This window comes from Aulonocara sp. 'chitande type north' Nkhata Bay, linkage group LG6 (genome assembly GCF_057382095.1).
Source record: "Aulonocara sp. 'chitande type north' Nkhata Bay isolate Kocher_YH1m ecotype deep benthic linkage group LG6, A_spYH_male_GT1.1, whole genome shotgun sequence".
NCBI classification, from domain to species: Eukaryota; Metazoa; Chordata; class Actinopteri; order Cichliformes; family Cichlidae; genus Aulonocara; species Aulonocara sp. 'chitande type north' Nkhata Bay.
This window is the reverse complement of record NC_141349.1, coordinates 27,155,609-27,168,807: the sequence shown is the minus strand read 5'-3', so window position 1 is coordinate 27,168,807 and position 13,199 is coordinate 27,155,609. Positions and strand designations below refer to the sequence as shown.

The following is a 13,199-nucleotide window of genomic DNA, read 5'->3' as shown; positions in this document are numbered from 1 at the left end:
CGATACCCAGCCCTAGTGTGAAGGCTGCCTTTTTCTGTCTGTCATCAAGTTTATGTAAAAACTACCAAACCGTATTTTATGAAACTGTGGAAAGGTGGAGCGCGGGCAAAGAAAGAACCCATTAAATGTTTTGGAGGCAAGAGTGGAAGAGTTCTGGATCAGTTTCTTTGAAATTGCAAAACAGGTCATTTGCCATGGTTTGGTATTCACTCTCTAAGTGCTTTCTATCATTATGATAGGAAACAGCTTCTTTTTTTTTAACTCATCCAGCAGTTAGGGTGGAATAGCTACATTTATTTGGAGGGTTTTTGGTTTTTTTTTTCTTCTCTGGTCGACTTGCAAATTACAGCCCAATCTTCACTCTTCTTTTTGCTTTGTTTGTCTTTGAGCACTTTGACATGCAAAAGCCCACACAGCTAAACGCTCACACAAAGAACGACTGTTGGTAACATTGCCTACCCAACTTTTTAAAAAATGACAGAAGTGTGAAAACACAATTTGCTTAAAGCAGGAATTTGACATGGGTGTTACTGCTGATGGCCGCCACTTATATAATGTTATATGCAATGTTTTGTCACCACAGTTAATTTTTATCCACTGTTTTTTCTTCAGGTGGAAAAAAGGTGAAAAATTCAGGTTTCATTTTTTTCAGATGGTGGTATTTAAACATCATCAACAATAAATCCTTATAAATATTGAAATTGGACAGCTGAGAGAAACTACATGTTTAGATTGGACTGTGTGTCTAATTTTGCAAATCCAGAGAATGACAGTACTGTGCAAAAGTCTTGACCCACACCTCATTTCTTTATATATAGATTTTCTGAAGGTCTTTTGAAGTTTTTCTTTGGACATTGGCTGCTTTTCTACTCACTCCAGTCCCTAAAGTTTCTCATTTTTAAAGTAATGTTTGCTTTTTCCCCCCTTGTCGTTGTTTGTTAAGCAACTTAACACTGACTTATGAATAATTCAAGCAAAAGAAAAAAATCCTTAGTCAAGATATGAAGCGGTGTTGTGTCTCCACACAGCAGACAACTGAGCAAAGAGCCAATTTTAGATGATATCTTTGGCACTTCTGGCACCGTTACTAGCAGTGTGTCACAAAGACCCGTAATTTTTTCCCCATTTCTTTAGTTGAATCTGTGAAAAATGCCAGCGATAACACAATTTGAAATTGAAATTTTATTTTTGCACCAACAAGGTGATTATCAAAGAGCTATTAGCAGAAAACTTGGCATATCTCAGCAGGGTGTGCAGCGTGTCCTTAAAATGCTGAGGAAACTGGCCAAATGGAGGAGAAAAGAAGTGGCAGGGATAAAGAAAACTACCTACACCAGATAAACAGAAAGTCATGTCCTTAAGAAATAAGAAGAAATCCAGTAAAGATCTCACAGACAACACAAATACTTGTTGCCACAAATTTTATGCAGCAATGAATCCAAATTTGACATTTTTTGGTACAAATTGTTGTCAGTTTGTAGAGAGGAGGTCAGGATGGAGGTGCAGCAGTGAGTGTCTACAGCCATCTGTAAAACACGCTGCAATTGTACAAATTCTCTTTTTGCCTTATATACTATATTGTGCATGTATGTTTGCACGTGTTTCAATAAATCACTGCAAACCTTTTCAAATTTTTCAAGCAAAATATAAAGAAATGAAAGGTGGCTCAAGACCTTTGGACTGTGCCATAAGTATTTTTTAAATCAAATACTACAGCGTCACATGAAATAAAATTTACAGTGAATAAAAACAGTCATGGTTTTCATTCGTTGTACACTGCTGCTTATAACCAGAGGCAATACAAATATGTTGAGGTTAAATCATTTATTTATTATGTTCTGTCGGTTGTTTGAGTCAATTCACAGATTTTTGCAACGGTTTTAATTTTCCCTTTAATAATTTTGGACTCTGTTCAAGCAACACGCCAAAAAATGGGAAAAATACTGTCTTTGTGTTCTTCTCACAGGGAAAAAGCACAAAATATCGATTATGAAACATAATCGATATTTTGTGCTTTTTCCCTGTTTCTAGGCAAAGCGAGTACTTGGACATTTTTCCTGTTCAATCCATAATTTGTGCAAGCTGATTAATGAACTAATCAGCACAATAATCAGCTGATTAATGGAAGCAGCGAGCAGCGCCTACTGCAGTGCAAATCTGACAGATGACAGTCTGTCAGCTAATGGTGCATTGCGTATCATCTTTTCGCAACCCTAACAAGACCTCTTTGTTTTCGTCTGTCTGTCTCTGTTTGTCTTTTTGCATCCTTGTGTCTAAGCAGTCAGATGGGTCCTCCCAGATTGACGGCCAGTCTGGGGTTGGCTCGGGAGGTGGAGGCGGCGGGGGGAACGCCGGAGACGATTCGGACTCCAAGGCCACCCCCAAACGCCTTCACGTATCTAACATCCCCTTCCGCTTCCGAGACCCTGACCTACGGCAGATGTTTGGGGTAAGCGGACCAGAACGTTGCCTTTTTTCCCCTCCACTGTGTATCGTTACATAACAGAGTAAAATCCCCTCTAAACTAAACCCCCCTCATCTAGTGACTGCAGCCCTTTGCTATCTTCTAGTGACGCTTATATAAAAACAAGGGTTTGCCATGCTGTTTTTTTGCTGAGCAGAATCCATTGTCTTATTTGATTATTTAGATTTTCAGCTCTCCAGCAGCTTATCTAAAGTGAAGTGTAATAATCTGGCCTGGTTCCCTCCAGTTTTGCAAGAGGAACGGCTCTAAAATGCAGTGCAGAGAAAAGAACAGAGGAAAGGAAGATATGGTAGAAGACCTAGCAGCCAGTGTAGGCTCAGTGCCAGCTCATCGTGGTTGAACAGTGCTGACACCCCGTGGCGAGAAGCAGTGTGTGTGACTTACATGCTCGCTCAGCTTCTTCATTTTCCTTCTCTTTTTTTAATTAATTAATTCATTATTTTCCTGTTTCTTGTTTCAGCAATTTGGCAAAATCCTTGATGTGGAGATCATTTTTAACGAGAGGGGATCGAAGGTAGGACACTGAGGAAAAAGAAAACATGTCAGGCATTTCAAAATGCAGCAAAAAAAAAAGAAAAAAAAGAAGCTTAACTGCAATCTCCTTCTCCTCCTCCTCCTGCGTCTCCTTGTCGTTTCTTTACCCTCCTTTGCTTGCAGGGCTTCGGTTTTGTTACGTTTGAGTCGAGCGCAGATGCAGAGAGGGCCAGAGAGAAGCTCCACGGCACGCTGGTGGAAGGACGTAAAATCGAGGTAACGGCACGCTCGCCTCTTTTTCCTATTTTAATTTTTTTTTTCAACAGTGACCATTTTCTCCTCTGTGTCCCCTCCATGTCCAACTGTGACCTTAATTCTTCTGGCCCAGAGAAGGTTTCCGGATGGCTGTTGTTTAAACCCCCCACCCCCCCACCCCCCCCCTCCTCCCTTCGGCTTCACTATAGCATGGTGCAGTGGTGCCGCACGCAAAGGCGTCTCTTTTGAAGCCACTTCCTGTTGATGTTCGTGCTGTTAATGCTGTTCTCGTTCTTCTCGATATCGTGCGCTGTCCCATTGCACCTTGATCCTTAAAAGTCGTGTGGTTTGCAAAGCATGCTGGGTGGAGTGGCTACACAACAGGCATGGCTGGTGAGAAGTCACTACGACACGATTGCTGATGATATCTGCTTACATCACAGCATGGATGATTTTTTTTCCTTCTTTTTAAATTACTATTATTTTTGTTTAATCTGTCCTCCTGCACCTTTTCCATCATCCTCATCATCATCGTCACTTCTTCCATGATCATGACGAGTGGCCATTCTTGATTTATGGTTGTGTTTATGACTGGATGAGCAGTTAAAAGCCTCTCAGTTATTTTCCTCTTGGGTGGGGGGGGGAGAAAAGTGCTTGCTGCTGGTGTAAGAGGCTACTGTATGTTGCATGGATGGAGCACTGGCTCAGATGTTGTCAAGGATTTTTCACTCTTTTCACTTGAAATTGCGCGGCTGCCACTGAGTCGTAGTTTTTTTACGTTTGGTGTGTTTACGAGATTGATGCATGATGGGCGTTGGGGTGGGGCATTTTCAGGGGGGCAGTTTTGGGAATAAGGCTGCTGTGAGAAGTGTGGTGTCATTTCTGATGCTTTTGTAAAAAAAAAAAAGCCAACAAAAAACACCCTTTAATCTCAGATGTGCAAGATGAACGGTTAAAAATAAAAAGAGAAGTGTTGTTTTACACACACACACACACACACACACACACACACACACACACACACACACACACACACACACACACACACACACCTGCATCCAGCGCTCCTGAAAAACAACACTAGATCTCATGGAAGTGCTTTTTCTTGTGACTTATTTTTCCTTTTTTTTCCTTTAATTTGTTAGCATGAGCTCGGATTTCAGTTGCAAATGGCCTGGGAGATCAAATACACCGTGCTTTCGCCATTTGCTCTGGCTCTTTTGATTTTAAAATCACGCTTTTGATTTTTTTTTCTTTTTTAAAAAATGATTTCTACTTGCTACTAAAGCTCTTCTGCATGGTCCTGAATGTCCTGCTCTCTTCTCTGTCTCTTGTGTGTGGGTGTGGAGAATGTTTCAAAAAATGAATAAATAAAAAATATGGAGGGTGGAGACAGAACAAACAAGTGAAGAGAATAGTCATCCCCTCTCCTGTCCTTTTATTTCATTGGTCCTCCATCTTTCTCCACTCTATTTTCCCCCCCACCCGGCCAGTCAGTCTGTCTTTCCCACTCCGTGTCCCATATGCATCTTCATCTCTTCTGTCCATTCCTACCTAAATTTCTCTGTCCATTTCCCCCTTCCTGGGATGTAGTCAGGTAGCACAAACACCAGAGAGTGGGAATCAGTTAGACTTTGAGTGATAACTTTGTCAGTTATTTGAATATAACCTGGACAATACTATAACGTGTAGTTTCCTTCCCCAAGTTATATTTTAATTTCTGACGTTTTCTGTTTCCGTTCTATTTCTTTCCTTTGTTCGCAGAGGGTTTTTTTGTTGTTGTTGTTTTTTTAATTGTTTTTTTAGAGGCTAGATTGTTGTGATGTGGCTGATTCTTGTAGGTGACTGTTGACACGTGACCTGTTACATCACTTCCTCTCTACCACAGGGTGGGGGTTGCTTTTCATTACCTCGTTTTGTTTATGTTTACTTTTTTTTTTTTTTTGGTTTTTTTGGTTCATCATTTCTTTCTTACATATATTTTCTCTATTTCCCTGATGATTTTTGTATGTTGTTGTTGTTGTCAGTCTCCACGGTAACTGCTCGCGTGTCCTCACGCCGTTTCCCTGCCAACGGTAAGTTGTGTACACATGGCATCATCTTTGAATGACCCCTCCCCCCAACCCCATCCGTCCAAATGAAATTAAAAAGAATAAATAACGATGCACCCAACACCCAAATGAAGGACTCCTCTTACTTAAGGGAGGCTTGATTGGTCGATTGACAGAACCTGATTGGCTAATCCTGTGATTGATTTGGGGAGGTGGTGAATGAAACGATTTACGTGATTAGCCATTGACCGCATGGCATTATAAAAAGGCCACTTGTGTAACTGAATGTACTGCATCTATCTGCAAGTGCAACAACTATGACTACCACTTCTTATGCGTTCATTCCAATCACCTCTCTAACTGCATTCAGCATTTAATTCCAGAGCTGTATCCTGCATGGTTTACTCTCTTTCTCGTCATCTGTATGACGTCATATAGTACTATGTCATCTCTCTGTGTCATGTGTCAGCTGATAGCTGCATTTTCTGCACCTTAGTGGGACAGCATGCTAAAGCATGTGTGCAATGTTAGCTTAACTGGAGAGGGGATAATAGTAGTCTGTATATCATGGCGTGCTGTAGTGCTTGACTACAACCTTCTGCACCAATTTGCGGACTGCAGACAGTTGCAGAGATACGGCTGTGCAGACGTGACATTTCCTCTTAAAGCTGTACCTGTGGATGAATAGTGTGTTGCCCTAAAGGGGATGCAAGCATATCGTAAAGCAATTTTACTAAATGTGGTAATTTGAGAAAAAAAAAATACAAAAGATTTTAAAAAAGCTGTCATGAAATAATTAGTAGAATTTTTTTAAAATCAGCGACAGCTTTTCTTTGTTCTGATTTCTGTTAAGCGGTTTCCTTGTTTTCGATAAGTTTGGTTCTGGATGGTGTGTGTTGGTGGTTGTGTGCTTCGAGGTGTTTCTGGCGTGTGACACTGATCTGAAATGCCTGGCAGTGTTTCACAGCCGTGGTTTCTGTTTGATTTTTTTCATTTGATTTTTATTTTTTGATTTGAGGAATGATATTTGCATCCCCCATCCTCTCTGTCTTTTATCTAGACTTTTTCTCTTTCTGTACTCGTTCTTGCTCCATCCATCATTTCTCCATCACTGCTCACGTACAGTTAGATCCAATGTAGGCAAACGGTCAGATGAATGTTGTACGAGTGTATTGCATCTTATTGTTCGTTTGTTTGAAGAACTGCACATTTGGATGGACTGTTCACTCGCTGTCTCTCTTCTCCACGTCATGTGTGTGTTTTTTCTGTGTGTTTTCATGTGGACTGGCTCCTCCTTCTGCATCCCTTTTATATTTCTGTCCTTTCTCTGTTGTTCTCTCTCCCTCCTCTTCCTCCTTTTTTCTGTATGATGTGTATTTGATTGGGAGGGCTGCCGACCTTATTTGATTGGTCTCTTGCTGCATCTGATGCTTGCTGACTGGCTAGTTTTGCTCACCTCTGGTGATGTGATGCGCTCTTGATTGGCCGTGTGTAATTTGTGTATGAACTCTTCGATTGATGTTTTTTGCATTGTGTTCAACTGATGAATCTGCCGCTTAATTCACCTTCTTTTTCCCTCCTTTTTTTTAAGGTAGCAAAATAATGGTCTTGGATTTCTTTTTGAATGCCTTTGATCGCAGATATTTTGTTGTTTTCTTTGTTCTGTGTGCCAATGGTTGCATTGTTTGCGTGCAAAACTGCCTGACTACTCACCAGGATCCTTGTTTTCAATGTCTTTCTCCTTCAAAAGAAGCGCATGCAACAAATACCATCGCTGCTCATCAACAGAATTAACCCCTGTCATAAGTACAAAACTGTGAAAAGTAAAACGACACCTCACTGAATATGAAAGCTCCAGTAATCATATGAAGTGTCACAGACAAAACTCAGCGTAACCTGACCTGTGATTGGACTGTGCTTGTGTCAACCATTAAAAGTGAATGAAATGAGCCTCTGATCACTTTCTTTGGTGTCCAGGTTAATAACGCCACAGCCAGAGTGATGACAAACAAGAAGATGACCACGCCGTACTCGAACGGAGAGGGCCTTGCGGCACTGCCATATGGTAATGCATTTTGCACGGTTGGACCAGAGAGAGGGGGCAGAAATTATTGTCACCAAATTAAAGCGGCAGACACTACCCCCACCCCCTCCCCAAAGAAACAAACAACATGCAAGAATGAGTAAATGTCGTGTGAACCCTGGCTGCCCGTCGCTTCTGTGACACGTTTCTGTTTACATGTTGTTGTCAATTTTCTTTATTATAGCTGGATGGAAGCTGAGTCCTATGGTTGGAGGCATTTACAGTCCTGAGCTCTATACAGGTAAGAAAGCCTTCCTTTATTCTTACCTGACTGATACCCAGCAAACATTGCTTGCATGTCTCCCAAAACTGATCACAATAAGAGGTCAGGCCAAACTTTTCTGATTTTTACAAAGTGCAAAACACGGTTCAGATTATTTATTTATTTATTTATTCTTAACAATGACAGCTAATTTAGCTAGCACATTGTTGTGTGAATGTCACCTCAACATCTAATGACATCTTTTTTTAAATAGTTAAATAGATACCCAAATTACATTTCACTTGTTACCGGAAGAACTTGATGCATCACACGCTTACACTTCTCCCCTCGCTGTCTGCGATGTCAGCATCTTAAACTCAGGAAGGAGTGCTACTACTGACACGTGAAATCAATTAGCTCAGTGGGAGAAGTGGTGGACCCGAAAGTGTGAGATTGTGAGTTTGAGTCACTGTTGAGGTGTTTTGTTTTTTCTTTCCCATTCTCTCTCCTTTTTCATTGAGAAACATGTTTTCATGTAGATTTTTTTTTAATCTCATCTGGGAATAAAATTCCTTGAAAAGGAGAGCGATGCAAAACAAAATTCTCAAAACTCTTACAAGGATATCCAGGTAACGTTGAGGTGACCTCAAACTGGCGTTATGGTAACTTCTGCGATGTCAGTTGAATTTTTTTCCCGGGGGACTATTATTCAGTCGTGACTAGACATCTAGAAAATACCGCCAGCCCGAGAGTTAGTCTGCATCGAAAGGTTTGCTGTGTATTGGAGAAAAAAGAAATGCAAGGATTACTCAGCGTGCTGTTCCAGTATTTTACAGCTGTTTGACATTTATGCTTAAAAATGAAGGTGCAATACTTTCTGTGTGTTAGATAGATTTATAATAGATGTTGATAGGTCATCTATAGTTTTTAGTTGAATTTGAATACATCAGTTGAACTCTGGGGAGTTATAGCAAGCATTTGCTGCTTTTTATTGATTTGTAGGACAAATGATTGTGATTTCAGTCAATCTAAATGTTTAATCGACATCAGTAAAAATAAACCGTGTTTTAATTCTGTCTCTCTTGCTCTCAGTACCAGGGTTTCCGTACCCAGCAGCAGCAGCAGCAGCAGCTGCCTCGACCGCTGCAACCTTTCGAGGCGCTCACCTCCGAGGTCGTGCTCGGCCAGTGTACAGCGCAGTCAGGGCCGCTGTCCCACAGCCTGCCATCCCCACCTATCCTGGGTAAACACACTCAAAAATAACAACACCGCTAATAGTGACGATGATGTCACAGATCGGATCAATCGTCTTCTTAGAAGCATGGCTGCACTTTTTATGTAAAAAAATAAAAAATAATGCATGCTGTGTGTTTGAATATAATTTTTTATTGAGAGTTGACATTGATGGTTGGCTGAGCTGAAATACCATTTCCTTGTAAGTCCAAAATGGTAATGATAGCTACATTGAGTAGTTTTTTCAATGTTTAATAAGCAGCCGAAGAAACAGTAGTATCACTTTGAGGCATTTGCATACAAAGAGGTGGTATTTTTGTCCTGCATGTTGCACGGTGTGTAATAATCTCACCCTTCTTTCTCTCTTCTCTCTCTCACAATCTGTTTGGCACCGTTTTCCCATCTTTCCCCCCTCAATCGTCACTCTTCTTTGTTGTTTTCTGCACTGCCCACATGGTGGCGCATCACACCATTTTTTTCCCCTTTTGTTTCGTTTTGTTTATTTTGACTTCCCACCACCGCTCCTTTTTCTACTCTCTATCTGTCCTCCCCCCTTTCTCCTGTATTATCTGTTTCTCTCTCAGTGTGATGGCCTATCAGGATGGTTTTTACGGTGCAGCTGATCTCTATGTAAGTACGCCTGCCTCTCCTCCACTGCCTCCCTCGTCACCTACCTTTCCCCTCCCCCTTGTTGCCTTGTGGGTTTTCAAGTGTGAAATGGCACGGATCAAACCCGTAGAGACGTGTACTTTTGAGTGTTTTGACTCATCACCGCTTGACATTTTACTGAAACTTAAACGAGGCCTTTGATTGAAATCAAAATTTGCACAGTCTCACATTCAACGCGCCAGCGTTCGCTTAGCTGTCCAGCACAACACGGCAAAACCGTGCACTCATTCGTGAGTAGACTCCTCTAGGGTTTGTCTCTGTGCATTTGTGAGTTAGTTTGTACCAATGTGATTACGAGTGTGTGCCTGTGTGTAATGGTGTGTGTGCGCGCGTGTGTGACCAGGTTGACAATAGATGTTTCTGTTCTCTCTGTAGACTAGTGTTTCAGGACATTAGTGGCAGATTGCCCCAGGTAGGGTTTTACACACTCTGTGTGAGAGCCAGTGTGCATCCTCCTCGTCTCCAATGACTGCGTGCTGCTAGACATTATTGACCATCTGAGATTGAAATGCCTTCTCTGTCTTCTTCTACTAACTCACTGGATTCTGACATGGGCGGAGTTGCGGAAGGGGGAGGAAAGAATGCAAAACACATTAGGAAAAAACAAAACCAAACGGCGGCTGGTCTGATATGTTTTTCTGTAAATTAAGTGCAGTATCCAACGGAAGTAGTGGAAAAGGGATCGAGGGATATACGTTTGGTCAGAGCTTGAAAAACTCGATTGAATCTGATCTATGCTGACACTTCAGCTTTCCATTAGTGTGCACACACACGCAGTGTTAAACACATTCATTAGACCACCACCAAATGTTTGGTTTATACCACAAGTGCCCTGAATTAACAGGATTTGTAATTAGCAAAATCATTTTTTATGTTTCTGTAATGGTTAATCTGCCAGTATGCACAAGCTCTTTAATTAAAATGATACTTTTAATGCTAATTATTGTTGTAACTAATGAATTAAAAATGTACTGTTTGACAGTAAAGGCAGAATAAAATAGTAAAGCTTTTTTTTTTTTTAATTAAGCGGCTAAATTACAGGTATTTACTTGCATCCCTGAGCAGAAAAACATAGTTTTAGTGGTTTTAATGTTAAGCTTGATTAATTTCTGACCTCTTAGGATGCTCGGCTCCACTTTGGGTGTAAAAATATGAAATCGGTCTATTTGTCTAATAAACATAATCCTTAGTCTTTGAACAAGACTCATTTGTGTTTTCTTGTATTTATGACAGGTGGTCTAATAAATTTGTTAAGCCCTGTAGACCCGAACATGATCTTTTTGCTTCTTGTTGATGGAACAAACAAATGTTAGGCTTCATGTTTTAATCACTGCGTTTTGTTTTCTTTATTTATTTTGTGAGAAACTCCCTGAAAATTGGGGTTGAATCGCCGTTGTCATTTTTGAGTCCGAACGCTTGTTCATTTTGTGAAACCTGCTTTTTAAATTTCACTTGAGCGATCGTGCACCGTAGCTTTCCGAGACGTCGCATTTCCTGTATTAACGAAGATGAAATAAGCTAAATAAGTAATACCCAAACCTGTGATTTGAGTACAGAGAGTACTCGCAGTTTTAAAGGGATGTAGAGAGAGATTTTCCTTCATCCAATTAGCAGATCATTCAGACCCCTTCCAGGAATCTCCCTATCTGTTTCACCTGTGGCATGCTAACTGAATCAATGTCAGCATGCAGACATACTTACAAGGCTGACTCCCCGCCCCCCATCCCGTGTATTTTCCTCCCAAATCTTCTCCTTTTATTTCTGCCAACCTCCCTTTTTATTCATCCTTTCCTCCTTTGACTGTTAAAGTAGACCTTTACTAAAGGTTCTTATCTAGTTCAGTACTTTCTCTTCCTCTTCATTTTTATTATTATCAGACCCTTCTTTTCTACTCTTATGTTCACTGTGGTTTCCCACCTTCCCTCCTATCCTTTTCCATCACCTCTACTTTCTCTGTCTCTCCTTCCCTCATCTTCCCCTCCTCCCCCGGTCCAGCCTTCCTCCCATAGCAGCAACTGTGTGGTCCTGAATGCAGGAACTGATTCCTTAGGGTAGAATGCAGTGGTGTGTGTTTCTTTCCTTATTTATTTATTTTTGTTTCCATAGGGATGTTTGGCCTAATACACTGTTTGTTCTGAATTCGGGAAAGCATGCTGTGTCTGTCAGTGATTGGTTGCTGGCCATGTGAGAGTGTGTGTGTTTGCCCTCTTTTTTTTCATTTTTTAAAATCCGACTGGCTGACTTGTCTTCTTACACCTGTAGTTTTATTTTTGTGTCTGTTCATCAGCTGTTCATCCAAACGTAGATAATGACACGATCATCCTGCCACTCCTTCCCCTTTCTTTAACTGTGTGTTTTTGGTAGGGGAACCGGGGTGGGGCACAGTTATGGCTGTGAACTCTCTCTCCCTTCATGTCTAACTCACTGTGGGATAGATGAAGGCGATTCAGAGCTACAAACGCTAAAAACAACAACAGCATTGTGTGCAATTAAGGGTATTTTTTTCCCCACATTAGCCATGAAGTGAGAGAGCCACACAGAGCCTGAGCTACATCCTTGTGAATGCTGTACTGCACCAGATTAGCCAGTTTTGCTGACTGACTGCTTGTTAATCTCTCGCTCTCTTCTCAGCAGTTTTTTTTCTCACAATGTAACACGTTAGATTCACTGCTAGTGTTTTTTAATAGTCTGCAGAGAAAATATGGCAAACTTTAAACAAGACCTTTCTCTTCTTTCCGTCCCGTCCTTCCTGCCCTTTCATTGCATCTCTTTTTCTCTCTCTCTCCTCTTTTCCTCTGCTCCACTCTTCCCCTCTTCTCTGTCCTCCACCTCTCTCGTCTCCATCGACTCCTCACAGGGTGGCTATGCAGCGTATCGATACGCCCAGCCGGCTGCAGTAGCAACGCCTGCGGCGGCAGCAGCTGCAGCGGCAGCTTACAGTGACAGGTGAGCGTAGTGTCCTGGACACTTTTTTATCACAATTGCTACTTTTGCGTAACTACATCGTGTCAATATCGATATATTAAAAACATTAAAATACTCTGGAAATACTGTGAACAGCAAGGCCTATCTCATGCACCAGCATCCTGAGGTTACATTAGCAACGTGAGCAAACTTTTACAGAAAAACCAGGCTTAGGTTGACAAAGCTACCTCCTGATTCAGAGCCTCAGTCACACGAGTAAAAATAAGACAGCAACCTTTTTACATCTAGGAGAAAATCTGCGGCTGAGTCTGTCTTATGGCAACGTTTCTGGGAGGTTTTGTTTCCTCGACGATCTCATTTTTGCAGAAAAAAGATAAGATACGATAAGATGACCTTTATTAGTCCCACAGGTGGGAAATTTGTTTTGTTACAGCAAAAGTGCAAAGTTATGCAGCAGATATTAGAAAACACTTGAATGCAATAAAATACAATAGAATAAAATAGAATAATATATACAATAGAATAAAATAGAAATACAAATACTATATACAATAGGAAAATATAAAAACACAACAATATAAAATATAAAATACAAAAACACAACAAAATACAAAAAATAACTGAAGTCAGATAATTTTATTTTACTGGATAAAACAGATATTTGCAAAGTTTAAATTTGAGGATCTATTGTACAGTTGGAAAAAAGTGATAAATTGCAATATTTATAATTGCAGTACTGAGCGTCTGGTGGTTCCCATGTCAGATGCATGTAGAGGTGATTGTTGTCATGCTTGTGTCGACTGGGACGCCCTTACAAAAGAG

General features: G+C 40.9%; 1 protein-coding gene across 8 annotated transcripts in view; it reads left to right on the top strand.

The window, feature by feature from the left end:
- rbfox2 (RNA binding fox-1 homolog 2) overlaps positions 1-13,199 on the top strand; it is a 43,342-nt gene that overhangs the window by 26,438 nt on the left and 3,705 nt on the right. For 4 of the 8 annotated variants that reach the window (XM_086295980.1, XM_086295984.1, XM_086295986.1 and 1 more), the window contains 8 exons: positions 2,279-2,449; positions 2,946-2,999; positions 3,143-3,235; positions 7,243-7,330; positions 7,533-7,589; positions 8,643-8,793; positions 9,368-9,413; positions 12,310-12,398. In XM_086295980.1, the coding sequence (XP_086152106.1) occupies positions 2,279-2,449; positions 2,946-2,999; positions 3,143-3,235; positions 7,243-7,330; positions 7,533-7,589; positions 8,643-8,793; positions 9,368-9,413; positions 12,310-12,398 (749 nt within the window). Of the gene's footprint in view, positions 1-2,278; positions 2,450-2,945; positions 3,000-3,142; positions 3,236-7,242; positions 7,331-7,532; positions 7,590-8,642; positions 8,794-9,367; positions 9,414-9,827; positions 9,865-12,309; positions 12,399-13,199 lie in introns of all 8 variants that reach the window. The other 4 variants (XR_015129902.1, XM_086295983.1, XM_086295982.1 and 1 more) reach the window with 4 other exon arrangements.